The following is a 26198-nucleotide window of genomic DNA, read 5'->3' as shown; positions in this document are numbered from 1 at the left end:
TTTTGTTCTAAAAATCCATATGGATATGGACCATCTAATTCACCATTTGGGCCTGAATACTGAAAACCATTCCAAAATTTTGATCACCACAGCAAGCCTTTCCTCAAATTTAATTACGCACTGAAGTCAGAGAAGCTAGACTAAATAGGTTAGAGCCCTAGTCATAGCAACTATAAAGGCATATGCGGTGCACCAAGAAAAGTAGGAAAATGTTTTTTTACACCCTCAACTTCTTACTATGTATTGATTTTCTTTAGATTTATTTATTCCGTCCTATAGAACTTAAGCAAAGCAAATGAAACGAGATGCAATATTAGAAGGGGTGATGTTTAATATTGATTATTTAGCTATGCATTTTGATTTTGTTAAGTTCGGGCTTGTTCGTGGGGGAAGGTTACTTTGCTGCTCACGTGGTGGCTTCGTTTGCTACCAAGCATGGTGGCAAGTTTCTTTGGGATGAGATTGGTCTGGATTTTTTATAGTATTCTTCCAGCTAATGTAAATCTTGTTATTTGGCTTTAATAAATTTCTATCTTTTCAACAAAACAAAAAATCCATCTTTTCAACAAAAAAAATAAAAAATAAATCAAAACAAATTAAGGAGTAAATAAATACTGATAATAAACGAATATTTATCATTCAATAGAAAATGATAGAAAGTACACCAATGAGTAATCAGTACAGGGCTAAAAAAAAGAGAATTAAGTCCTAATTAATAAAATTGTATATATCTTTTCTTGAGAACAGGAAATGAAGTGTATTGATTTAGAGAGCCAAAGCAACCCAGACAGACAGCCCGCTCAAAACAACCCGAACCGCATTCAAACCAGAAGCAGACGATTCATCGCTTGATGGACCCTGGGCAGCACTATCCGGTGACAGACTTGCCGGCGCCGGAATCGGTGGGCTACCCCTTGAAGGGAAAATTCCTGGGGATCCTGCCGGTGTTGCAGAACTCGAAGGAATGCCCACTGGTAACGATGGGGTCTCTGCAATCTCAGGACCCTCTGCAACTGGCGAATCACCGACCGGACTTTTCTTAGGAGCGCTCACAGGAGTTTTGGCCGGAGAGGCAACGGTGGGGGTAGGGGGCGCCGGTGATTGAGCCGGTGGAGACACACTCTTGGACGGGCTCTTCGCCGGAGAAACCGATGTGGGAGGGGACGCCCGAGAGACGGTGGGTGGGGTCGCCGCCGAAGGAGTTGGGGTCGGCGGGGAAGTTGGCGGAGAGGTCTTGGGAGAAGGCGAAGGCGGCGACTGAGTCGGAGGGCTCGGAGTGGACGCGGGAGGCTTTGCAGGAGAAGTGGTCGGAGAAGAAGCAGGAGAGGGTTGCGGAGGCGGCGGCTTTGTGGGGGTGTTGGTGGGTTGCGGAGGCGCATTGCCTGCTTGTACCACATTGAAATGCGGGACGACGCACAGGAGAAGAACAGAGAGTACTACAACAAGTTTATGTATCTTTGGAATCTCCAAATGATACCTCAGATTAATGTTGTTGTTGTGAATGATTGTTCAGTTCTGAGAGATTGAGGAAGGAGATGAATTTAAAGGGAAAAAGTTCTCTTCTTTTTTTTTTTTTTTTTTTTCCTAAAAATAATTGGGATTTAAAAACGTTGTGAAAAGAAGTGTCGGAAGTTTGTTCGCGGGACAAATCAGAAAATGTGACCGTTGGGGAAAGGTGGGATGGGGTGCCACTGGCTATAATCGGTAAAGTAGCCGTTACTTGGTACGACATGACAGGCTTGTCCGGTTGATTAGTCGTCGAATAACTGTAAGATTCGCGGTCGTCCACTGGGATGTAATCTTGTTGACTAATTTGTGAATGTTGTTCTGGTTTGGACCCCGTGGTGGATTCAAGAATTTTATTTCAGAGCATCAAAGGGTAAAAGCTCTTCAACATGTTTAGAAAAAAATTATTTTTTAATTCAACAGTACTATTATCATTCACCATTCATAAAAAAATTACAACATTACAAGTTACAACTATCCACAATGAATTTTCATATACTAAAAACGTAACATTACCAAATTTGCTAAAAAAATACAATATTACAAGTTACAACCGCCCACGATGAATTTTCATATACCAAAAACGTAACTTTATAAATTTGCTAATTTTCAAAACAAGCTGCAGAGAGATTTCATACCATTGAGTCATTGACAATGGTTGGTACAATTTTTATCTCTTGCATTATTTGTTTCCAGTTTTCAGCCATTTGCCTAACTTTTGTTCCAAAAATAAACCAAAACAATTTGCACTACTTAACTTACACCAAACTTTTAGCATGCACCAGAGTCTCTAATTTCAATCCTTAAAAAGAGATCTGTAGGCTAATATTAATGTTTGTAAGAGAAATAAATCATCTGATATTTACATACTTTGCACGCGTGAGAATGACATTTCTTTAATCGTATGGCGCAACGCATGACGTACAAAATTGTATTTTATCACATGTATTCTGCAGGGGATAAAGATTTATGAATAGACTTTTTTGCTTTCATACATAACATTTGTGTTTTGGAGCCTATTGTTTTGTGCATTTGTGCTACAAGTATCATTTTAAACATTTAGATACAGTCAACTTACGTTATTGCATCATATGCTTATGATCGAGTGACTAAGTAAATATTTTGTCTCATTATCATACATCATTCACACATTTGTCCAAGTTAGCTGAAAGTACAAAATTGATAACGCTTTTATTGTTAGAGATTAAGTGCTACCCTTATTTTTTATTTGTAGCATTATTTGTACCATCTTTATAATAGATGTACGACTCACCAACATATGTGGATCTCATCTTTATTAGATAAATGATACAAATAGAATGTAAAAATAAAAATTTTGTTAATATATTTGTACAAAAGAAAAAAAAAAAAGTGGGGAGCATAAATGAGGTGGGGATTGTTGGGGATATCAGGGTCTCCCATGATCTAGTTTATGTTTTTTTTTTTTTTTCATATGATAGATTTTGTTAGATTAGTGTAGTAAAGAGTCGCTTGCTCATGATCTCGTTGTTGGCAAGTTCCATCTCGTCCTTATTCATCCGAGTAGCGTTATTAGAGAAATGATACAAATAGAATGTAAAAATAAAAATTTTGTTAAATATATATGTACAAAAGAGAAAGAAAAAAAATGTGGGGAGCATAAATGAGGTGGGGATTGTTGGGGATATCAGGGTCTCCCATGATCTCTTTTTTTTTTTTTTTTTTTTTTTCATACGATAGATTTTGTTAGCGTAGTAAAGAGTCGCTTGCTCATGATCTCGTTGTTGGCAAGTTCCATCTCCTCCTTATTCGTTTGAGTAGCATTGTTGTGAACTTAAATGAGGGCTGGAAGGAGGGGACGAATTTTCTTTTGTGATTGAGCCTAGAGCAAGCTATTGGAGCGTTTCAACTCCTCCTTGAATTCAATGATGCCTCCAACAGGTACAATACGTATTTCGGCTCCCACATATTTGGAACAATGATTAAAAGATGGCTTTAATTAACTGATCTAACAACGGTTTATTGGTCATATACTACCTGAAAGATAAAAAGAAGACAAACTAATTAAAATACAACAAAGAAAGACACGTAGCTGGGAAAAGAACGTATGTTCAATCCTTCGAAATGGCGCCAATAATTTATGACTCGCAAGTGGGCATTCCAAAGATATAGGTATGGTTTGGCATTGAGGTGCTTAAGAAAAAAAAAAAAAAAAAAACTGTTTATTTTCAAAGTTTTTATGTTGAAGGTGTTTGGTAAACTAAACAGAGAGGAGTGTTTTCTGTTGTCGAGGATTACAGACAGGAATTAGGAAGGAAGGTGAGCGGGCTGAAGAAGGGTTTAGAGTTAAAATGGGTTTTGATGCCACTTAACAAATGAAGATGGATAAAAGAAAGGGAAGTGTTATTAACACTCCAAAAATCTCATTCTACACTCCTCACAAGTGTATTTTTCTTTCTAAATATAAAAAGTTTGGAGTGTAGAATGAAAATTTTGAAGTGCTAATAACAATTCCCAAAAGAATAATATGAGACTTCTAGAGAGACTATTAATAAATAAAAGACATGGATTATTAATAAATGAAGATGAATAAAAGAAAGATAGGGCAAATGTATTTTTCTTTCTAAATACAGAAAGTTTGGAGTGTAGAATGAGAATTTTGGAGTGTCAATAAAAATTCCCTAAAGAAAAATAGGAGACTTCTAGAAAGACTATTAATAAATAAAAGACATGGATTATTAATGAATGAAGATGAATAAAAGAAAGATAGGGCTAGTTATTATTTTACATTTAACATTATACTCATTTTATATCCTTTTTGGTCATTTCACACAGTCACAACTGTTTTACATAAAAGTTTACCAAACACTATCATACTGCTTTTTTTTTTCTTTTTCCAAAAACACTTTTAAAAAGTTTACCAAACACTATGTTGCTTTATTTCACAGCTGCTTATTCTCATATCACAGCAGAAGCAGTTCTTTTTTCAAAACATAGTAATACCAAACCAGCCGTCTATCAGAATACGAGATTGTACTCACGAAGATTGTTAACGTTTTCTTGTTAATAACATTCCTTAATTTACCAATCACAAGCAAGACACAAAACTAACTAATAGACAATAAACTAAAAATGTGATTTGAAAATTAGTTTGATGATATTATTGAAAACAACGAACAAAATAACAACGCACTGCAATGGGAGCACATTCTAAGGTGTAGTAGACAATTTTCGTCGTCTTCAGTCTTGACGAAAAAATACCTACAAAATAATCAACACATTTGATCAAAGACCCAAGCCTCACGCGTCCATGAGGAGTTAGGTCAATAGATCTCCGATGCCTAAGTTAGTTCTCTGTATAGAGTGAGTGTTTACGGTTTTTTGTATTATAGAAAAACTTGCCAAAATTTGGTGGAGATAAAAGTATTTTATACGGAGGTGTGACCGGCCATGGGTGTAGGGTTTTGTTCTACGCATGACGGCATCCTATTGGCCAATGTGTGTCATTGGTTGGATGAATGAGGTAAGAAAATTCCGAAGATATTAATTAGGAGATAATATCTAGGGATGATGGTGAGAGTATCCCTTATTGATTGAAATAGAGATTACTTAATTGAACATAGTTGATCTTTAATTAGGAATGTATTAAAGATAAGATTTAGTAATTAATCATATCTTTAATGCCGTTGACTTTTTCTTGCCACGAGCAAGAGAGCTTTGAGCAGTCGTCGTCAGCTAGTTGAACTTCCAAGGATGTTGAGCCATGCATGGGAGTATCTAAGAAGCCTGCTCATTTAATGAGGGCAATCTTGTCTTTCTTGGGCAAAAACTCACATGTAGCCTTGTGAATTTTTGTGATTATTTATGGCTGCAAAAAGTTCCCCACACATGCTGGGGCTACTGGCAAAAAAGAGCAATAGGTGTAAAAATCTCAAGTTGCTTAGGTGAGTAGAGAGTTGTTTCCCAATTTGATGTATATCTTCTACTTCGACTTTGAGATAAATTATCTAGGAAGGGAAACTAATTGTCTCCCAAAACTTATTTAAGTCTGCAGTAAACAAGGGGTTGAATAAATTTGAAGAGCAAATTTTATCCCTGCAAGAAAGGGAGAAAGCTAGAGGAAAATTATTTCCTCTCCCATAACCTTCTTTTTCACTTGCCCGTGCACATAATTATTTCTCGTTGCTTTTCTTTTTCTCCATGCCACACCAAGGTAAGAAAAAAATTCAATTTTCTTCGTCTTCTTAATTTTCTAAGACTCTGGGGTTTGAAAATTTGGCTCCACAGGGGGCCGAGGATGGGGTAAAGCAACCACAGAGCTGTTGTGTTGCTGCTATCGGCTTAGCATGATGGGATTGGCTCAGCTTAGGCAGAGGGCTGGCGGCCCGAGCTGGGCTCAGTGTATGGTTAGCTCAGGCATGGGCACTAAGGCTCTAGGCTTAGGCTTGTGTGAGGAGAGAGATAGATGCTGAGGCGTATGCCCCCTCTATGATGAACTGGCCCGAGAGGTCTTTGGGCCTAGAGAGAAAATGCCAACATGGGCTGAGCCTCCCTGCTGCGCTACTTTACCTTGAGTTGGAGGGCTTGATGACGTTCACCCTTGGTTAGCCTACTATGCGAATGACGAGGAACTTATTTCCACCTATAATGATATGATTCGTCTCCAAAAGGTTACCAATACATTTGAGTCCAAGGATGTAGAGCTACAAGGCCTATCAAAAGTTCTCATAAAGTGCCTTCAATAGATAGCTCGGACTTCAGTTATGTGAACCAAATTGCTGTATCTACCTAGGGCTATGCAATATTGCATGCATCAATGTTGGTTAGGGATAGGCACGGTTCGGCTCGGTGTAGCTTCTAGTGAAACTGCAACTGAAATCGAAACTTTTTGCAGTGTTGTTTTGAAGCCAAAACCAAACTGTGTAGTTTAGTTTGGTGCAGTTTCAAACAATTATGGTTTTTAGAAGAAAAAAAATGTACAACTTAAAATTTACACCTATCTACGCATAAGATGGTCTCATTTTCCTCAAATATTAATTAAAGAACCTACATCAAAACTGCATTCACAAAGCATCTTGCTAACAACATAACATGAAGATGCACCTAAATATCATACGTATAATTAAGCAAGAATAAAAGGTCATTAATCACTTAAAGTTGTATGCAGCACTTAGGTGGTTCCTAAAGAAATTAACAATTTAGAATCAAGAAGCTACTTGGGCGGTTCCTAATCTAGTTCCCTTTTTTATTCACAAAACCTATCCCTAAAACCCTAACCCAATTCCCTTTTTGAAAACGAAAAGGGATGACATTCTAGTCTAGTTGAGTCCATACTAAATATACAGACTCCAATAAAGAATCAATTAAAATTAGTGTTCTAAAAAGCGCTCTAGGCAACCGCCTAGGCATTCCGCGGTGGAAGCCTGCTGTCATATGGGGCAAAACGTTTGAAAAATTGGCAGAGGCCTAGGTGGCCACCTAAGCGCTCGCTAAGCACTCTGGGCGGTCTAGACAGTGGTAGGCGACACTCTAGGCGATTTGAAATTCTTGCCGTCACAAGTGCTCTACAACTTTCGTCACCACTGAATGCTCTGCAACTCTCACCACCTTGAGCTCTCTTTGCATTTGCAACTCCAAGTTTCCAATCCTCGCATCTGGCATCTGCATCGCAAAGTATGACTACTTGCTAGAGGTTTCTAGAAGAAGAGAGAGGGATAGAGAGGGGGAGAGAAAGAGAAAGGAGGGAGAGGGTTTTAGGTTTTTTGTGTCATGGGCTCACGGAAAGAGTAAAAATTTGAAGTAGGAGAGGATTTTTGTTTGACTTTGCCACATGTGTAATTTTTCATAATGTTTTTCAAATGAAAAGCAAAGTCTAACAATGAATAATATATATATATATATATATATATATATATATATATATATATATATATATATGTAGGGTGAGTAAATGTTACAAAATTACAAAATTATACACATATACTTATATTTTATAATAAATATTATAAGTTTATGTAAATCTGCCTAGGCGCTAAGCCTCAGCCCGCCGCCCGACTAGCGCTTAGCGTTTTTTAGAACCTTGATTAAAACATGACATTTAATTTATGGTGCGGTTTTGGTGCAGTTTTAAAAACCCAATGCCAAAACCGCACCATAAATTAAATGTAATGTTTTAATTGGTTCTTTATTAGAGTCGATACATTTAGTATGGACTCAACTGAATCCAAACCGTTTCCCTAACCGTGGTTTGATTTCAAAACCGCAACAGTTTCAAAACTGCAAAACCTAACCGTCAGCCTAGCTGCCTAGGTGCTAGGCCCCAGCCGGTCACCCGACTAGCGCCTAGCATTTTTTTAGAATCTTGATTAGAACATGATATTTAATTTATGGTACGATTTTGGTTTTGGTGTGGTTTTAAAAACCTAATGCCAAAACCGCACCATAAATTAAATGTAATGTTTTAATTGGTTCTTTATTAGAGTCTATACATTTAGTATGGACTCAGCTGAATCCAAACTGTTTCCTTAACCGTGGTTCGATTTCAAAATCGCAACTATTTCAAAATTGTGAAACCTAATCGTCTGCCTAGCTGCCTAGGCGCTAGGCCCCAGTCTGCCGCCCGACTAGCGCCTAACATTTTTTAGAGCCTTGATTAAAACATGACATTTAATTTATGGTGCGGTTTCAGTTTCGGTGCAGTTTTAAAAACCCAATACCAAAACTGCACCATAAATTAAATGTAATGTTGTAATTGGTTCTTTATTAGAGTCTAAACATTTAGTATGGACTCAACTAAATACAAACCATTTCCCTAACCATGGCTCGATTTCAAAACCGCAACCGTTTCAAAATTGCAAAACCTAACCTTTCGATGTGGTCCAATTTGATTCATGTTTCGGTTTGGATTTTCAGTTCCAAGTGCCTACCCCTAATGTTGGTTTGCATGAAGCCCACCACTACCCAACCTCATTCACCGTTATAGTCGGTTACTTGGTACGTGCCTAACATCTCGCACTTACGTTGTTTAGGTGCACAATCTATATGCCAATAACATCGCCACTACATGCTAAAATGGGTCCTCAGAGAAGAATGACAATCTATGTCGATTATGATTCGTGATCAATTATTTGCTACTTAGAGCCCTTGATAGAAGATTTCTTTACCACATGTTTTGCGGATTGTCACTTCGTTGAAACAGTTTTCCTGTCATTAGAGAGAGATAAGAAAGCTAACATTCTTGAAGAATGCTGCAAATTGTCGTGGATTGCTCCCACTATGTCTCATTTAGATCATTGAACTACCCAGTCTGAAACTGAAGTGCGTCGTATTCTAGATATACAAAGCATTGCTTAGAGCATGCTGGATGCTTTTACTGATCCAGCAAAGGTGATGGGATCATATATACCAGTTGTAAATGCATATGCAATGATCGACATACCTATTGTATGCTGTAATATTGCCTAGAAGGACGAGCCGTCCCCAAAATGAGGGTCGATCGCACCTCTCACGAGGCCCTATTCACTAGCAGCTAGCCAATCATCTGCTCCTACCTGATGCGTGGCAAATCCCTTGGTTCATAGGATTTGCAATCCTGGGAGAGGAAAACGGCCAGAAAATTTACAGCTAGGCTAGCTAAGAAGTATAAAAAAAGTTGGTTTTTGAAAAATGACTATACGTTAATCTTATAAGCAAAGCTCGTCCAATTATTCTATGTTATCAACCTTTAATATGACAAATATATACATAAATAAGCAGAAAAAAGGTTAACATACTATAAAACTTTTTTAGATAGATAAAAATCATGCATAAAATAATTCAAAAAACTGAAACATGCAACGAGTTGCTTTTTAAAATAATTAAAAGCACTATTAAAGTAAGTAAACATTGTCACGATTAACCATACATGGATAGTATATGAAGTATAAAATAGATTTGTAATTTAGGAAATAAATAGTATTACTTAATGTAGTAAATAAATAAAAAAGATACATGGGCTAATAGTGAGATGAATATGAAAATAAATGAACCATAGGGAATAATTGGTTTGTACCCACAAGAACTACCTAGGTTATAGCCTAGGGTAGCCTTGTACTTGGTTCCACCCTTGGGTACAAACTAGTGAAATTAGTATGAATCCGACCATCGCTTACTCAGCCATTCCAACGTATGAGGTTATTCTAGATTACAGTGACGTCCTAGACGAGACGAACCGGCCTCCCAAGAATCATGAAATTTCAGTCCATTATGCAGTTTTGGATGAGGATTAGAATTAGAATGAGATGATAGTCGGTGATGCCTTTGCATACACAGTAGTTACTGACATCATGCTTAGCAATAATATTGAACCATGTTTTGTTGATGGACGTCGATGTAGAATTGACTGGTTAAACTGGAAACAAGCAATCCAGATCGAACTCGATTCGCTTACAAAACGCCAGGTGTTTGGACCTATAACTTCCACACCGCCACATGAAGCCCGTTGGCTACAAGTAGGTTTTCATGAGGAAACGCAATGAGAAGAATGAAATAGTGTGATACCAAGCACGCTCGTAGTTGAAGGCTTCTCTCAACGCCCTAGGGTTGATTATGAAGAGACGTATGCTCCCGTAATAGACCTCATTACATTCCGCTACTTTATCAGTTTGGTAGTTTCCCAAAAACTAAATATGCAACTTATGAACGTGGTAACTGCATATCTATACGGGGATCTTGATATGGAAATCTACATGAAAGTTCTAGAATGACTTACATTGGCTGGATCAAATAGGTCTAGACTAGGGAACACCCTTTCGATTTGATTAAGGAGATCACTCTATGGATTGAAACAATCCGAACGAATGTGGTATAATCGTCTGAGTGAATATTTGATAAGTTAGAGTTATTTGAACAATGAATTATGCAGATCCGTGTTTCTTAAGAAGTCAAATTCCTAATTTGCGATAATTTCTGTTTATGTCAACAACATGAATCTCATTGAGATTCCTGAAAAGCTTAAGAAAATTGCCACTCATTTGAAATTGAAATTCGAGATGAAAAATCTTGGAAAAAACTCGATTTTACCTCAGCTGGAGATTGAGCAAGGTTCAGATGGAACCTTAATACATTAATTGAACTACATCTATAAATTTTTGCGACAGCGAAGCCTTCAAGTACTCCTATGGTCGTTCATACTCTAGATGCAAAACGAGATCATTTCCGTCCCAAAGAGGATGAGGAAAAGATTTTGGGGCCTGAAGTTCCATACTTAAGTGCAATTGGTGTTTTATTGTATTTGACTCAATGCACTAGACCCGACATCTCATTTTCTGTGAATCTTTTCGCAAGATACATCAATGCTCCCACACGTAGACACTGTAATGGTATTAAAGACATTTTCCCCTACCTTAAGGGTACGACGAATTTGGGTTTGTTATACCCCTATGAATCCTCAAGAGGAGCATCCGCCCCCTTGGTCCTTAGGTTGATTCTCGCCTTGTTGGTTATGTTGATGTAGGTTATTCATCTGACCCATACATGGCACGTTCTCAAATGGGTTATGTCTTTACTGTTAGAGACATCGCAATTTCTTGGAGGTTTATCAAGCAATCGTTAGTTTCGACTTCTTCGAACCATGCTGAAATTCTCGCTTGCATAAAGCCTCATGTGAATGCTTTTGGCTGAGAGCAGTCATGGAACATATTTGAAGTAAGGATCAACTGAAAAATGGATACATCAAAGGAGACAACACCAAACACATTGCGCTAGAGTTCTTTTATTCTCATCAGCCACAACAACATCAAAACATTGAAGTCAAGCAAATCTGTTCACAAGACAAATTGGTCGATCTCTTCATGAAGTCATTGCCCAAGTCTACCTTTCAGAAGCTTGTCAAAGAAATCAGTATGCGTAAACTTTATGACCTGAATAGCTTGCAGTTCTCTTATTGGATTATGTCAAACTCAGGGGAATGTCTAGAAGTACACTCACTTGATCTTAATGTACTATTTTTCACTATGATTATGAGCATTTTACTCATTGAGTCTTTGCTACCTAACGAGGTTTTAATGAGCCACCCATCATGAGATGACCATACACTTATGAGGTTTACTACTTTTGTCCCGTATGACATTTGTTTTTAACATTATGCATACTTCTCACGTTTCTCCTTAATCTATGAGTTTTTCATATACTTTAGTTTTTACCGTAGAGAGATTTTGTGAGTTTTACTACCGATGCATACTTTCGTTAATTTGAGACCCACATTCGTTCATTGTACCAACGACTTCATCAACTGATCTACTTCATTCGTTAAAGACCCGATGTGATGTTTATTTGAGTATTTACACACTCAAGGGGGTGTGTTGCAGTCTTATTAGAATAGGAATGTAATCGTGTAAATTCTATCATATCTGAGATATCCTTGTGTGATTATACCATATGTCTTATATTAGATATTATACTATTAGAGTTGTAATCCTATTGGGTAAGGAATTTACATTTGCTACTACTATAAATAAAAACATAATTGAATGACATAACACACATCTCACAATTATACATATATTATTCCCTCCCTCCCAATTTTTTCCTATGTATTTGCATTTATACCTAACAGATAAATACAAACATTGGCAATAAAAAAAGAGAAATAAAAGCAATTGAAAATACTGGAAAATTTCCCAATCAGAGGCGTAAGTTAGCTGGAACACGTAGAGGTAGCCAGAAATTTCACTCCTCTCTTACAAGTTTCCAGAATATCGCAGAGATTAGGGTTTCTTTCTCCAACTTTCAAGACTCGCTCTCATTCTCTCTCTCTTCCCTGGTAAGATCTCAAAACCCTAATTTCCCCTTTTTATTTCTCCGTCTTCCATTTCGGAAAATGACTACTTTTTGATTTCTGCGAACTCTTTCACTGCCCACTCGAAAACAATAGATATAGAAAACCCTATACCTTCGAAAGAATGGATGAAGGCGACGGGGCTGATCAAATGGATCAGTTCCACCGCAACGAGGCGATCTCGGCGGTGGCCGACGATGGTTTTCTGGCCGAGGAGGACGACGATTATGAGGACCTTTACAACGACGTCAATGTCGGCGAGGGGTTTTATCAGTCTATGAGAAAGAACGAGGATGTAGGGTTTAGGAATGAGGTGGTGGAGGAGAAGAAAGTTGAGGTTGAGTCACCAGATGTTGCTCCGTCGGAATCTCAAGGTGGTCTGATACCCGGTAGTGGTGAGGAGACCGGTGGGGGTGGGGGTGGGGGTGATGGAGGGGTTAGAGGTTCTGGGTATAATAATCAGAATCTAGAGTTTAGAGGGAACGATATGGGTATGAAAGGGAGTGGTGGGTTGGGGCCCGTTGGGGGCGGGGGAGGAGGTGTGATTAGGGTTGAATTAGGGCAGGCATCGAGTAAGAAGAATGTGTTTGAGCAACAAAGTGGGAATAATAGTAGTGTTGGGGTGCAAGGGATTGTTGCTCAGCAGCCGCCACAACAATTGCAACAACAACATCAACCACATTCTCATCCGCAACAGCAACAGTTACATGGTCCTGCTGCTGGTGGGAATGTGGGGAATGAGGGCATGTTGAGGCAAGCTGGTAGTGTTGGAGGTGGTAACATGAATGGGATTGGTGGGAATAGTGGTCCGGGAGGAGGATTTGGTGGTGCTGCCGCTGGTGGTGGAGCGGGGACAATATTGTTTGTGGGTGATTTGCATTGGTGGACTACTGATGCAGAGCTGGAGGCAGAGTTATGTAAGTATGGACCTGTTAAGGAAGTGAAGTTTTTCGATGAGAAAGCAAGTGGAAAGTCAAAAGGGTACTGTCAGGTTGAGTTTTATGATCCTAATTCTGCCACGGCCTGCAAGGAAGGGATGCATGGTCATGTGTTTAATGGGCGCCCATGCGTTGTTGCATTTGCATCACCATTTAGTGTTAAGAGAATGGGGGAGGCTCAAGTAAATAGGAACCAGCAGGTAACCCAAACTGCAGTGCCTCAAATTGGTGGGAGGAGGGGATCCAATGAAGCTGGGAATAAAACTGGTGGGAGTAACATTTCAACTGGCGGGAATTATCAAGGTGGGGATAACAATAGAGGTTATGGGAGAGGTAACTGGGGGAGAGGTAATCCTCAGGGTATGGGAAATAGAGGACCAGTTGGACCAAGGAATAGGGGTGCGATGAATGGAAGGGGTATAATGGGTAATGGTGGAAATGGGTTTGGGCAAGGTATTGGTGCAACCCCTCCTATGATGCACCCTCAGTCAATGATGGGTCAGGGTTTTGATCCAGCTTTTGGTGGACCAATGGGGAGAATGGGAAGTTATGGAGGCTTTCCTGGTGCTCCTACACCTCCTTTCTCAGGAATCTTGTCTTCATTTCCACCTGTGGGGAATGTTGGGCTACCTGGAGTGGCCCCTCATGTGAATCCTGCATTTTTCGGAAGAGGAATGCCCATGAATGGAATGGGAATGATGCCTACATCAGGTGTTGATGGGCCTAATATGGGGATGTGGTCCGACCCTAGTATGGGTGGATGGGCTGGTGAAGAGCATGGTGGTGGCAGAGCTGGGGAGTCTAGTTATGGCGAGGAAGCTGCTTCTGACCATCAATATGGTGAGGTTAGTCATGATAGAGGAGGTGCATGGCCAAATGCCATGAAGGAGAAAGATAGAGGTTCAGAGAGGGACTGGTCTGGATCTTCTGATAGAAGATATCGGGATGATAGGGATCAGGGATATGAGAGAGACGCGCCTAGAGAGAAAGAGGTGGCTCATGACCATGACTTCTCTGAAAGAAGGTATCGTGATGATGTTGATGTTAGTCGAGAACGGGACAGAGAGCGTGATAGGGGTCGAGAACGTTCTCGAGATCATGATCGTGAACGTGATAAAAATCGTGAACGAGACCGTGACAGACACAGGGAAGACAGAGACAGATATGCTGATCATCATAAGTACAGAGACCGTGAGCAGGAACATGATGATGAATGGGAACGGGGACGGTCATCCAGGCATAGTAAGGCACGTGTAACTCAGGAGGATGACCGTCGGTCAAGATCAAGGGATGCTGATTATGGGAAGAGAAGGCGGCTTACTTCTGAGTAACTGCTCTACTTCTTACTATTCTTTACTTTCTATTGAGAAAGAAAGGCAATAGAGTAAAAAGAACTGCTGGCTTTTGGTTCGCCGTGCTTATTTGGATTCTCTTTCAAGTGGTGCTTTTGGTCCTTAATTCATCCAATGGCTGCTCTCACGTCATTGCGTAGATGTTTTTTTATTGCTTCTGTCTAGCGGGAGCAGAGTTTAATTCTCATGTGGATAAGGTAAGCATTTAAAATTCAATTTAATTTTCATCTGTGCATGTATGTTTGAAAATTGTTCTATTGTCTGTTTTGGACGTGTCATACAAATATTTGTGTTGTGCCTTTATCATGCATGACCACTCTTATTCCGGTTTAATTCTTGTGTGTTGTCTGTAGAGTCATAATTTGGAGCGTAGTTTATTTGTTTTGAGAGGTTTTTATGTCCTCTAATATCGTCATACTTTTTAGTTCTTACTGATGTTAAATCGGTTTTTTGACTTTGCCTAATTTGTAGATCTGTGGTATTTACAAATTATAGTCTCTTACGAGCATTTTTTTAGTGTTTTCAATGTTACGTTTATTGCTATGTTTATCATTTGGGCTTAACATGATGCCTTAAAATACTTTTACAATTAGAGTCTAAATGGTACAGATCTACACCAAGTTCTCAAGCATTTGTGATCTATTGTTCCATAAATATTTGTGCTTTTTCAAACCATGTTCCTGTATACACATTGCATCTATTTGTATGACACAGAAGCCCCTAAATGCCGTTTATCTGTTGAATTCGCTATGTAGTCGAAGTGAACAGTGGCATGTGGTTTTCCACGATTACCGCATTCGAAATTCTGCATATATGGGTATATATATACAGTTTGGTACTTCCATTAGGTTTGCATTTAGAATGATTCCACTTGATTAATGACGTTATCTGGCTAGAGAACAGTACTCTAGATGTATAGGTATCCATGGTTTTTATTTAGTTTAGGTTCTATAAAATATTTGTAACTCAAACATTTTCAAACTTCCGTCTTTTTAATTATAAGTCTCTACAGTTTTCAGTATATTTAGTATACGTGTTAATGATCTTACTGTGTCTAAAATAATTATAGTATCAGTCGGGATGGTATTAACTGATGACTCTGACCTCTCAATGACTTTCCAAATTTGAAGGTTACTTAGCTTATTCGGATACACTAGTGATTTAAAGTAAAAGTAAAACAATCGTGCAGATAACAGTGACCTGGAAACATACTAAGGTAGTTCTAGACAGACAGCTACAGCAGTCATGTTACCCAGTCCCGGTGATTTGAAAATCCATCATTTAGTAGTCAGTGCAGTTTGTAATTTGCTAGATTAGCTTTGGGAACCAATCTACACAACCTAATAGTTCTCTTGCTGTTGTGATCGAGCTGCCTTTTCTTTTTTTGGGGGGGGGGGGGGGGGGTCCTTGGATTTTTGATGATATGGTTGCTTTTTCCTAAACTTATATGTGTTTTGATTTTTACCGTTTACTGCACTCTCCGTACAAGCGTCATTTAAGTTTACCACTGTTACCAGTAGAGTATGTTACTGTTTCCTGATGTGCCTATTACTGGCTTGATAATTGTAGAAATTTACTCTCACCTGTTTCACTGTCTAATAGTTTGAAGGACACTCTACCGTGAGAATTGAAGCTGTTAAGTAGAACTTGGAGTTTGACGACCTCGATAATCTACAACTGAAGAGACAATGCACGGTGTTTCCCTTTCACTACCTGGATATAGAGCCTGAACACTTTGCTTTTGGTTTTAGCTTTTGTTTATGTTTATGTTTTGAGTAAATTAGAGCACTTGATCGAAAAGATTTGTGGATATTGTTATAACGGCATGAAATTGCTGGAGTCTATGTGGTAGATTGTTTCGGAACCTGATATTTGACTGTTGTAATAGGATATGGCAGAGGATGTTGGTAATATGCCTTGTTTTGGTTGTATCATTTTGCCCTCATTTTTTGTTTTGGGTTTGTATACCTCCAATGCTGATTGTGCCCAATTTTTGTGAAGATGTAGAAAACTAACCATTCTTTTGTAGTAAGTGTTTTTAGACCCTTTAGAGTTAGAATTGTATGGTTGCCGCACGTCGGCATCTTGTACATAGAGAAAAGCAGGTGTTTGTTATCTTGTACATAGTGAATTCATTTTCGTATCTTCAAAGCTTATCTTATTTTCTGTTTGCATGGATTCAATTCTGAATTCTGAAGTTTATCGGTACCTCACCTTTCTCTTCTCCTGAATTGAACCCGCACCAGATGCATATGTCGTGAAATTATGGGTAGTTTATGTCGAACCCATAGAGGAACTATTGGACTTTATATTGTGAAAAGGCTAGGTGATAGAAACCATAGGTATGGGTATGAACCCCACAAGGGCCACGACACAATCGAAAGTGTTACAAATCCATTTCGTTTTTCGACCAACAAGTTCATGTCACGTGAGCAAGTTAACAATTTATGTAACCAAGTTCACAAGATAGAGATAAGATTGAGTGTAAAAGGTAAAATGTGAGAGAATAAATTGTAGAGGATAAAGTGAGATTATGTGGAGAATAGAAGTGACATGATTAAAAATAAGCCTTTTCTATACACAGCTGAGATCGACCAAAAAGAAGCAGAGACTATTCAGATCTATATTTTTGGTGGGGTTGGAAGAACAGGCTCCCCCCACTCTAGTGAAGAAGTTGAAGTGAGAGTTGACCTTTAGCCATCCAAGTCCTCCCTCTCTCTCTCTCTCTCTCTCTCTCTCTCTCATCCAAGGGAAGCGAGGAGATGAGCTTCAACCCAATTGTCAAATCCAACCCAATTAGACAAAGTGGGCAATCAAAGCTCGCAAGACTTATATGGTCAACCAAATCATCATTTTTTTTTCTTAAAAAGAAAATAAATTAGACAAAGCGGATTACCAAATCATCCAGGGGTAAAAATCACATACTAAATTTTTCTAAATTAGAATAATCCAAACTTAGGTGCATATAGCGAAGCAAAAACTTCTAGTTAAACTTGACTGAGTACAAGTATTTATAAAATGAATTTTGAACTCTGCTATACACGTTACTATTCAATTGTATTGATATTTATTTTATAAATAAACAAATAAATTAAACAACAAGGCCTTGAGGACAGCCAATACAAAAGGAGTCAAACAATAAAGCCTATCTAACAAGCAGAGCTGCTGCTACTTAGTGTACTACAATCTAGTGATATTTTTCTTTACTTGTAAATAAGATGTCTTAGATTCGATACTAGCCAAATGCGAGTTTGAATTACATTATTGCTAGCTCATTGTGAGGCTAAGCCCCACCTCTTCTCCCTTAGTGTAGATAATATCATTTGTTAAAATAAAAATAAAAAAAATAAAAAGTAGAGATGCTCTCCTAAGGTCCTCACGTGTTCAAGAATAAGGGGATCATAATTTTCAAAACCACAAAATCTTAATTTTTTTGGGGTGCTTTATAACTAACTAGGTTTGAATAATATTGATAAAAGATTGGGTGAAATTGGATGTGTGAAGTTATTAGGCTGGTTTTATGCAATTAGATTAGCTCGGTTTAGATATTTGATGAGGAGAATAAGTTTTGCACATGAAAGATGCAATTAGATTAGCTCGGTTTAGATATTTGATGAGGAGAATAAGTTTTGCACATGAAAGAGATTTGACATGACGTGAGACCTTCTCTCTTGTTTTTTTTTTTTTTTTTTTTTTTTTGTTTTGTTAAGTAGTATTTTGTTTTGGTGTAACAAAAATTAAGTGATGCCTTAATCTACTATAAGATTAATTTGAGGACTCATACAAAAAAAAAACCTCACAAATCCTCAAAATAAGAATCTTAGGTGATCAGCACTGATTTAAGAAGGGCACAACAAGAAGGAAACCAAACATAATCTAAATTAAGGGGTGTGCTATCCACACACCCTTTGTTAATTTACGCCCTCTGATCGTCATCAACTCATTCAATCCGACGTTCTAAAATTAAGAATGTGAGAAATAAAAAAAATGTGTATAGATATCACACCCCTATATCAATAGAATGTCCATAACTAGTTGGAGCATCGGCAACAAAGTTTGCTTCTCTCCGTATCTATATATATTAATAATCTAATATATCCGTAATTACAAAATAATTTTAGTGACAAGTAAAAGTAATATAAATAACAAGTAGGAGTTTACATACACAGACACTGTGACTGTCCTCAATTAAGAAAAACACTTTTAAGCAAAATAATTAGCAATCAAATTACAAAAACAACCCTAAAGCAAATGGCCAGCCACCAAGACCAGAGAGTCTAGCCTAATATAATCATCTGGGCCTACCCATGTTAGATCCGGGCCCACTCTTCCCCATCCCAACTCCACTCACACCCATCTGATGAAACCCACTCCCGCCGTACACGTGTCCCTGATGCTGCTGCTGCTGCTGTTGCTGCTGCCAGTATACCCCAGCTCCGCCACTGCTCCCACCTCCGACCTCGTACCCAACCCCACCATTCCCGCCACCGCTCCCGTCCTTGTCACGCGCCGACACGCTGCTCTTCTCCCCTTCCATCTCCCTAAACCTCTGCAAATAAACCTTCAGAGGCTCCACGTACTCCTCGAACCCTAACGTCGTCATCGCCCACAGCAAATCGTCGCCGTTGATCGTCTTCCTCTTCTCCCTCTGACACTTGTCAGAGGCCTCGCCCGTGATGAAGCTTATGAACTCCGACACGCACTCCTGCACCGTCTCCTTCGCGTCTTTCGAGATCTTCGCGTTCGCCGGCAGCGCCTTCTTCATGATCCGGCTCACGTTCGCTATAGGCAGCAATCGGTCCTGTTCCCGCGGCGAGAGCTCGCTCTTCGTGTGCGCTCCTCCCGAGTCGTTGTCCGAGTCCGCCATTGATGAAACTTCTCAAGCTTTTTGCAGTAATTTTGGTACAAAAATACTACAAGTTGACTTCACATACTGTAGTCGCCGATCAAAAATGCTAAAATTGGAAATTTCGAGCTGTGAATCGAGCTAAAATCTCCAGGAATTGCAATTGACGCTTCGAATTTTTTTAAAAAATTGGATTTATCTTGCCTTCGAGAAATTGAATTCAGTGAGAAAAAAGACGGAGATTCCAGTAAAATCGGAGCTTTGGATTATGAGAAATTGGGATGAGAGAGAGAGAGAGAGAGAGGGAGAGAGAGGGGATGCGTTTGCGAGCGAATGCGTTGGGTCCGTTGGATCATGGAGTTAATAACGCCTATCCGGTGGTCACCTGCACGAATGTGGACCGTTGTCTGCCGATAAGTGTTGAGTGTACACCGACGGCGTTAGGGGCGTCGGATGAGTTGAGGTGGTTCATCGGGACCGTTGATTTGGTATCCGGCACGTGGTTGGTCTGACCTGGATTTTCCTTTTTCAAAAGATATTCAACCTTTTGTGGAAACTTCTATTTTCATTTTTATTTCAACCAATAATTATTTATTTATTTTCTTACAACAAGCTTTGGTCAGCATCTTGTAATTTTTATTTCAACCAATAATTATTTATTTATTTTCTTACAGCAAGCTTTGGTCAGCATCTTGTAATAGATAGCTATTTATTAAATGTTTTAATATTAAAATCCTTATTTTCTTTTTTATTTAAATTCACTGTCTTTAGAAGTTTTTTATATTTCCATAAATATAGAAAGTCATGTGTTGTGGACATGCATACATTTCTTTTTTTTTTAAGAACGAAATTATCTACATTAAAGGGTACGAAAGTGAACTAAGTCTCACGATGGACTAGCAATAATATGGTTCAACCTCATCTTTGACGATAACTTAAAACTTCTCACTTACAAGTGAAGAGGAATACCACTAGACCGTAGTATTAAATGACGTGGATGAAAAAACGATGTGGATGTTCTCCACATTGTTTGTGGATATTTCCTTTGTGTCTACACTCTTTCATAGCACATTACGGCAGCCACTTAACAAATTTTCCCATTAAGCACAATTCCAAGAATTTGGCAATAAGTCACATAACATAGCGTAATTTGATGATATTTTGTATAGAAATACCAAACGCTAAACTCTTTTTGTACAAATAAAAAATTTAGAACATTATACTTACCGAAATTTTGTTGATATGTTGTTACATTGTCAAGATATTGTCGCCAATTTATTTAACCATATTTGAAATTAGGGCACGGCCGTTTTGAGCAAAACAAACTCAGCCCTACCTTATATGGAGCAGCACCGTTTGTCCTAGCCTATGGTCTCGAGGCAAGGATTTGGTGTCAAGCCATTAAAATTCCTTCTGGGGAGCTTTGAGCTAGGGTGCTACCAAGGGCCCCCCTAAGGTAGCACAAGTAGGCGCTCAGTTAGGGACCCCACTTCAGAGGAGCCCCCAAAAATTTTATATCCTGTAATGAACATATAAATACAGAAAAAGTAAGAAATATCATAATTTATTTGTTGGTACAGTAGAAATGTTCAGCTTCCTTTTTCTTTGGGGTGTTCTATTCAAAACATGGAGTTGCCTTTTTAGTGACTAATTTTTCTTGTTTTTCAAATTTACTCCCAATCCATATGTCCAACTCTCAATCCATTTGTCCAAATGCATATAAAGTTATAAAACTCAAGTCCTTTGCAATTTTTTTTTCTTTCAACTTCCCAATCTTTCTATTCACATCGAATGTTTAAATTAACTATCACATGATCTTGAAGATTGTACTTTAAGGTAATCAAAACTTCAAATTTATATTTTGTTTTTCAATAATTTTTTATTCAATGGATTATATTAATATTTGATTCGTTAGTGTGATGTTGATTTAAAAAAAAAAAAAAAAAAACACACAAGAAACAAAATTGGTGTTTTTGAATTTATTATACTCGTCAATCAAGTTTTATTGTTATTTACTCTCTTGATCATCAAGTTTCATTGTTCTTCACTCTCAATCTTAGACTCTTGACTGCAAACATTTAGTACATTTGCGCTAAAAACGTGAGACGTGTAATATTTAAGTAATGTTTGTATATTTAGTTTCTTTTGATATTGATTTTCAATGATATTTGATGTGGAAATACAATTTTTTATGTATTTAGCGAATTCTTTTTATACATCAATGTACAAAGAACCAAAGATCAAAGAACTTTAGGACCCCACTTTGAAGGCTCGCCTAGGGCTCCCAAATTCTCAGGGCCGTCCTGGGTGCTGCTACGCGTGGAAGTGAACCGATCCAATTTTTGTCTTTGGGCGGAATGTTTATTGTTTTGCTTTAGTTAATGGGGCAACGCAACAAGAAGATAGCCTGGCTAGCGATATTAAATGAGAAAGGATCCAAACTCAAAATTTTTTATGCAAGAATAAATTTTTTTTAATCAAATAAACTACAAACCCCTTACTAAAGCGTGTGATTTTCAACTAATTTATTTATAAAGCATGATTTGTTGCGTTTATTTTTGTCTTAATATCGTTAATTATTTATATTTATGACTTGAATTGCTTCCAACTTGGCACAGCAAATCCCCATTGACACGTCCAAGTCTAAGAAGCTTTGAGAATGGAAAAGGACCCTCGCTGGATCTTTTTCCTAGGGATTCTAGGGATCCCGTGATCTTATCCTTTATCGTATATAGTGCGGTCAATTTTTGTTAAGTACTATTCATATTTAATTTTAAAATTTAAATTTTGAAATGATTTATGACCGTACGATGTACAATGTACGATGAACGAATGAGATTACGGAATACCTAGGAAAAGAATCTAGCGATGATCCTTTTCCTTTGAGAATTTGTCATTTTCGATCATGCCACTTATGATAATTTCGAAATTAAACTTAGTTTATGGTCCCAAACTCAAAACAAAACTGAATTTATATAACTCTAATGCACATTATGAATAGACTAATGCTTAATTATTCATATTTTACTGAGAAAAACATCAAATCTCCTCTGAAATGCAACAATAACTTATGTTTGTACTATATTATATCGACTTCGAAGTTATTGATTATCGATCAACTAGGAAGCATCGATAATTTTTAGAGGGATTCCTGCTTTGATACACTCGCCGAAACGAACAAATCAACCTCACAAGAAGTGAGAGCCATAACTCGTGGCCACCATGACATGTGACTACCCCCATGACTAATGAGAGACTTCCTTCCAATTTAGAGGCAATCACATCACGACAAGTGGCACCACCATATTAATGCATTCAATCCCCATTGGCCAAAATCAAGAACTCTCCACCAACTTTGCCTCTATAAAAGGGTAACTTCTACTCTATTCAAAAGATTAATTACATTTACTATTCAACACTATATTACCATAAACACCGTGCCCACGTGGCACCCTAAATATACTTTCTTAACTTAAACATTAGAGACTCTTAGGCCGGTATAACACCAGTGCCTTTCGATACGTGCTCATCTTCCTCGCAAGCTACTTCGTCTGTCTACCTTTGACCGGAGCACTCTCGTGGAAGTCCTTACACCGCACTTTACATTGACTTGGAGTCCACCCAATTTTGTGCATCAACATTTGGCATTGTTTGTGAGAAACGACTGATTCCTACTCTCACCAACTTAACCAAGCTGAGTCTCAAATTTCACACCCTTTCCTTCAACCAAGTACCTCTCTCCAACATGGGGAGCGAAGAAGGCCAAAGTACATAGCAAAATACACCTCTCATGTGCAGTGCAAAGTAGAGGAAATAAAAAACCCAAGTTGACCTTCAAGCTAGAGTCAAAGAGCTTGATGAGCAAAATAACAAAATAGCAACCAAGAATGAGGTCCTCCAAGAACAATATGAGAAGTTGTACGACCCTTCAATACTTAAAGTGATTTATGCCTACTGAAGGAGAAGCCGTCTTTAGGGAGATACATGAGGGAGTTTGTGGAGACCGTGCTGGATCTAGGCCCTTCGCACACAAAGCATTTCGCCACAGATACTATTGGCCAACACTTCACCAAAATGCCATTAAAATCTCTCACTCTTGTGACAAGTGTTAGCGCTATGCGACTATTCGTCACGCCCTCCTAAGCCTCTCACTCCCATGGTCAACCCTTGGCCTAGTAGGGTCTTGATTTGACCGCCCCAATGCCTTCAGGCAAAGGCAAGGTCTGGTATATGACCGTGGCAATGTACTACTTCATAAAGTGGGCTGAAGTAGAATCCTTGGCAACCATCACTGAGGCAAGGATAGAGGACTTCGTGAATGAACATTCTCTGCAGATTTGGCATTCCTATTGCCATTGTCGCGGACAACGAGCGCCAATTCGACGATAAGAAGTCCAAGGCCTTTTGCTCTAAGTTCAATATCAACTTATGTTTCGCCTCTCCAATTGATCCTCAGGCTACTTGGCAAATGGAAGCCATCAACATGATCACCAAGCGCCCCTTGATAACAAGCTAAGACAAAGCTAAGGATCAAGTCCTTAGGTCATAGACTGAACTTCATTTAAAACGTGTTCATCGCTGTCATGACATTCTACTTTGATAAGATAATGTAACGGGGTAATTGTTTCTTCACATAGCATGCACTATTAAACTAGAATGTCACATAGTGATAAACTCATTTCATACAAGTTCTCCTTGAATGCTACTGTTGAAATGAGCTTCTACTTTCTACTTTCTAGAGGGGGTGTTGGTCACACACAGTGACCTACTATTAAGGCAACTGAACGTAGTTCCAAAATCTCCACATTAAAAACTCTTATATACAACCTGCCGACTTTTGCCGACTTCACGACCCTCATATGACTTGGAATATACTTAATTTTGGTTTTTGTTAAGTTTGCTCGCATATTTTCAACAAAGAGGCATTTGGCCCTTTCTATGGTGGCCGGAGGAATGCCTTATATTCGACATGTTGTTGTACTTCCATATAAAGGGGTTTGGAATTTGAATCCACGATTTCCAAATGTCGCAAAATAAAATGTATTACAGTCTAAGAAACAAGTTGCGATGAGTTTTATTCATTAGGAAATCCGAAACGATTTCAATATTTCTCTCAATTTTTTAGGTGATAGGTTTAAGTTCTATTGCCATAAATGACAAGTTCATGCCAAATTATTGATGTCCTATATTGTTGGCCCACGAAAAACCAAGGTCGCCTTAACAAGGTTATTCACACTATAAAATTTATCTTCATCCTTAACATGTAATTAGTCTAAAAAATTTTTTGCACTCAATCCTTCTTTTTGTAAATGAGTGTGTGTATCTATCTGTTTATAGTTTACATATTCGAATCTTAAATCTCGAAGGAAATATTTTTAACCACTTGAGACTTGAATTGAAACCCCTTAAAAATGTAATGTTTTTAACCCGTTAAATTATGAGTTAAATTAATAAACACATGTCGAATAATTAGAAGAAAACATGAACGGAGGCACAAATTTAAAAATAGCATATCCCTATTAACTAATCAACAAATGCTTAATTACGCAGGCTGTAATTATTTAAAATACTTTTTGAGGATGTAAGCTCGAGTTGATTCCTTAGCAAAAGTCGTTTTCTATACAAATAAAAAAAAAAGCCCAATTTACGACAAAATACAATTCCAACGTAGTGGAGAAAATAACACTTTGTATTTTAATATCATGGGACGGTGATATTAAACCCCCTAACACAATAATTAAAGCTTAAATGCGCTTAAAATATCATTAACCGTCTCTAAACCCGATTAGTAAATCATGTGGTCCACTTCACAAGTGGAGCAATCTATCTTTGTCTAGAGGGTCTCTACAAACAAATGCATTTGCAAATGGAACTCCGAAGTCACTAGGAAACATCGTATTATTGGCGGTAATTTGTTTGAAGTCGCAAAATATTTTCAATAACAGCCGTCGGAACAAAATGTTTTTCGCAGTAAATACATTTCATCGAAACAAATTCCACGTGGATGATAATCAAATAGTTAAATGGTTTTATATTTAGTTGCAGCTCTACTTGGCAATTATTCATATGCATGTGAGGATGTCCACTTAAAGTGATGCAGTACCAAGGGTCAGCTTTCTGTCCCAAATAGATGGGGAGGAGGATGCATAAGGGGCCATCAATGTCGAACGCATTTAGGGAGTTCGAACGAGAGACCTCTTCCAATAGAGCAATAACGAGTTGGCGAGCCTGAACATAATGAGTTGTGAATCCACGGGCAATTCTAGCCCACGTTATCCTACTTCCGTGACACCTTTTATCTCACGCTATTAATCGTTGTTCGAGTAAATAAATACTCAACTTACCAATTGCAAACAACAGTAAATTGGCGCTAGATCGCTCTCAAACTGGTAATCTTGTTTCAACTTCAATTTGGGATGACACGAGAAGAAAACTAGAGGTACGAGACTAGGGAAGCATAAGAACATGAGTTTGGCAGAAAGACAAACGTGCTTGGCGGAATGACCAAAGTGATAAATAATTAAGGAAAGGCGCCACGACAGTAAATAGAGCCAGAATAGAAGTCTAAATTAAACCCCAGGAAAAGGAAAAAGAAGTCACAGAAGTCACCTGTCAGGTGGATATCATATATGATTAGTGGTCACTGGTCAGCCAGTTGATCCAAGACATTGAGAAACAGTCATGAGCTCAACCAAAAAATGACCGGACATACCTGCAGATTCGGCACTGAAGGACTTTAATCAGTTTGGCTCTCACTCCTG

At 38.3% G+C, this 26198-nt stretch overlaps 3 protein-coding genes across 3 annotated transcripts; 1 reads left to right on the top strand and 2 right to left on the bottom strand.

Moving 5' to 3' along the window:
- Window positions 1-612: 612 nt before the first annotated feature.
- On the bottom strand, window positions 613-1509 carry LOC137714464 (uncharacterized; the record flags this gene model as incomplete). Its single annotated transcript, XM_068453673.2, has 1 exon — window positions 613-1509. A coding segment is annotated over one exon (744 nt), but the record flags the coding sequence as incomplete, so codon positions are not given.
- Window positions 1510-12083: 10574 nt separating this feature from the next.
- Window positions 12084-16525, top strand: LOC137715191 (uncharacterized). Its single transcript, XM_068454434.2, has 3 exons — window positions 12084-12286; window positions 12398-14788; window positions 16194-16525. Exon 2 carries the CDS (start codon window positions 12426-12428, stop codon window positions 14568-14570), a length of 2145 nt encoding a protein of 714 aa, XP_068310535.2. The 5' UTR covers window positions 12084-12286; window positions 12398-12425; the 3' UTR covers window positions 14571-14788; window positions 16194-16525.
- A 2181-nt stretch (window positions 16526-18706) lies between these two features.
- LOC137715717 (nuclear transcription factor Y subunit B-3) lies at window positions 18707-19822 on the bottom strand. The gene has a single exon (XM_068455057.2). The coding sequence runs from the start codon at window positions 19456-19458 to the stop codon at window positions 18883-18885; it is 576 nt and encodes a 191-aa protein (XP_068311158.1). The 5' UTR covers window positions 19459-19822; the 3' UTR covers window positions 18707-18882.
- Window positions 19823-26198: the final 6376 nt, after the last annotated feature.

This window comes from Pyrus communis, chromosome 3 (assembly GCF_041283825.1).
Source record: "Pyrus communis isolate YQ-2024b chromosome 3, ASM4128382v1, whole genome shotgun sequence".
Taxonomy (NCBI): Eukaryota; Viridiplantae; Streptophyta; class Magnoliopsida; order Rosales; family Rosaceae; genus Pyrus; species Pyrus communis.
This window is presented reverse-complemented; position numbering and strand designations above follow the sequence as displayed.

What these genes read in the sequence shown, in the direction of transcription:
- LOC137715717 (XM_068455057.2), bottom strand. Translation starts at nt 19,458, where the DNA reads ATGGCGGACTCGGACAACGACTCGGGAGGAGCGCACACGAAGAGCGAG.
- LOC137715191 (XM_068454434.2), top strand. Translation starts at nt 12,426, where the DNA reads ATGGATGAAGGCGACGGGGCTGATCAAATGGATCAGTTCCACCGCAAC.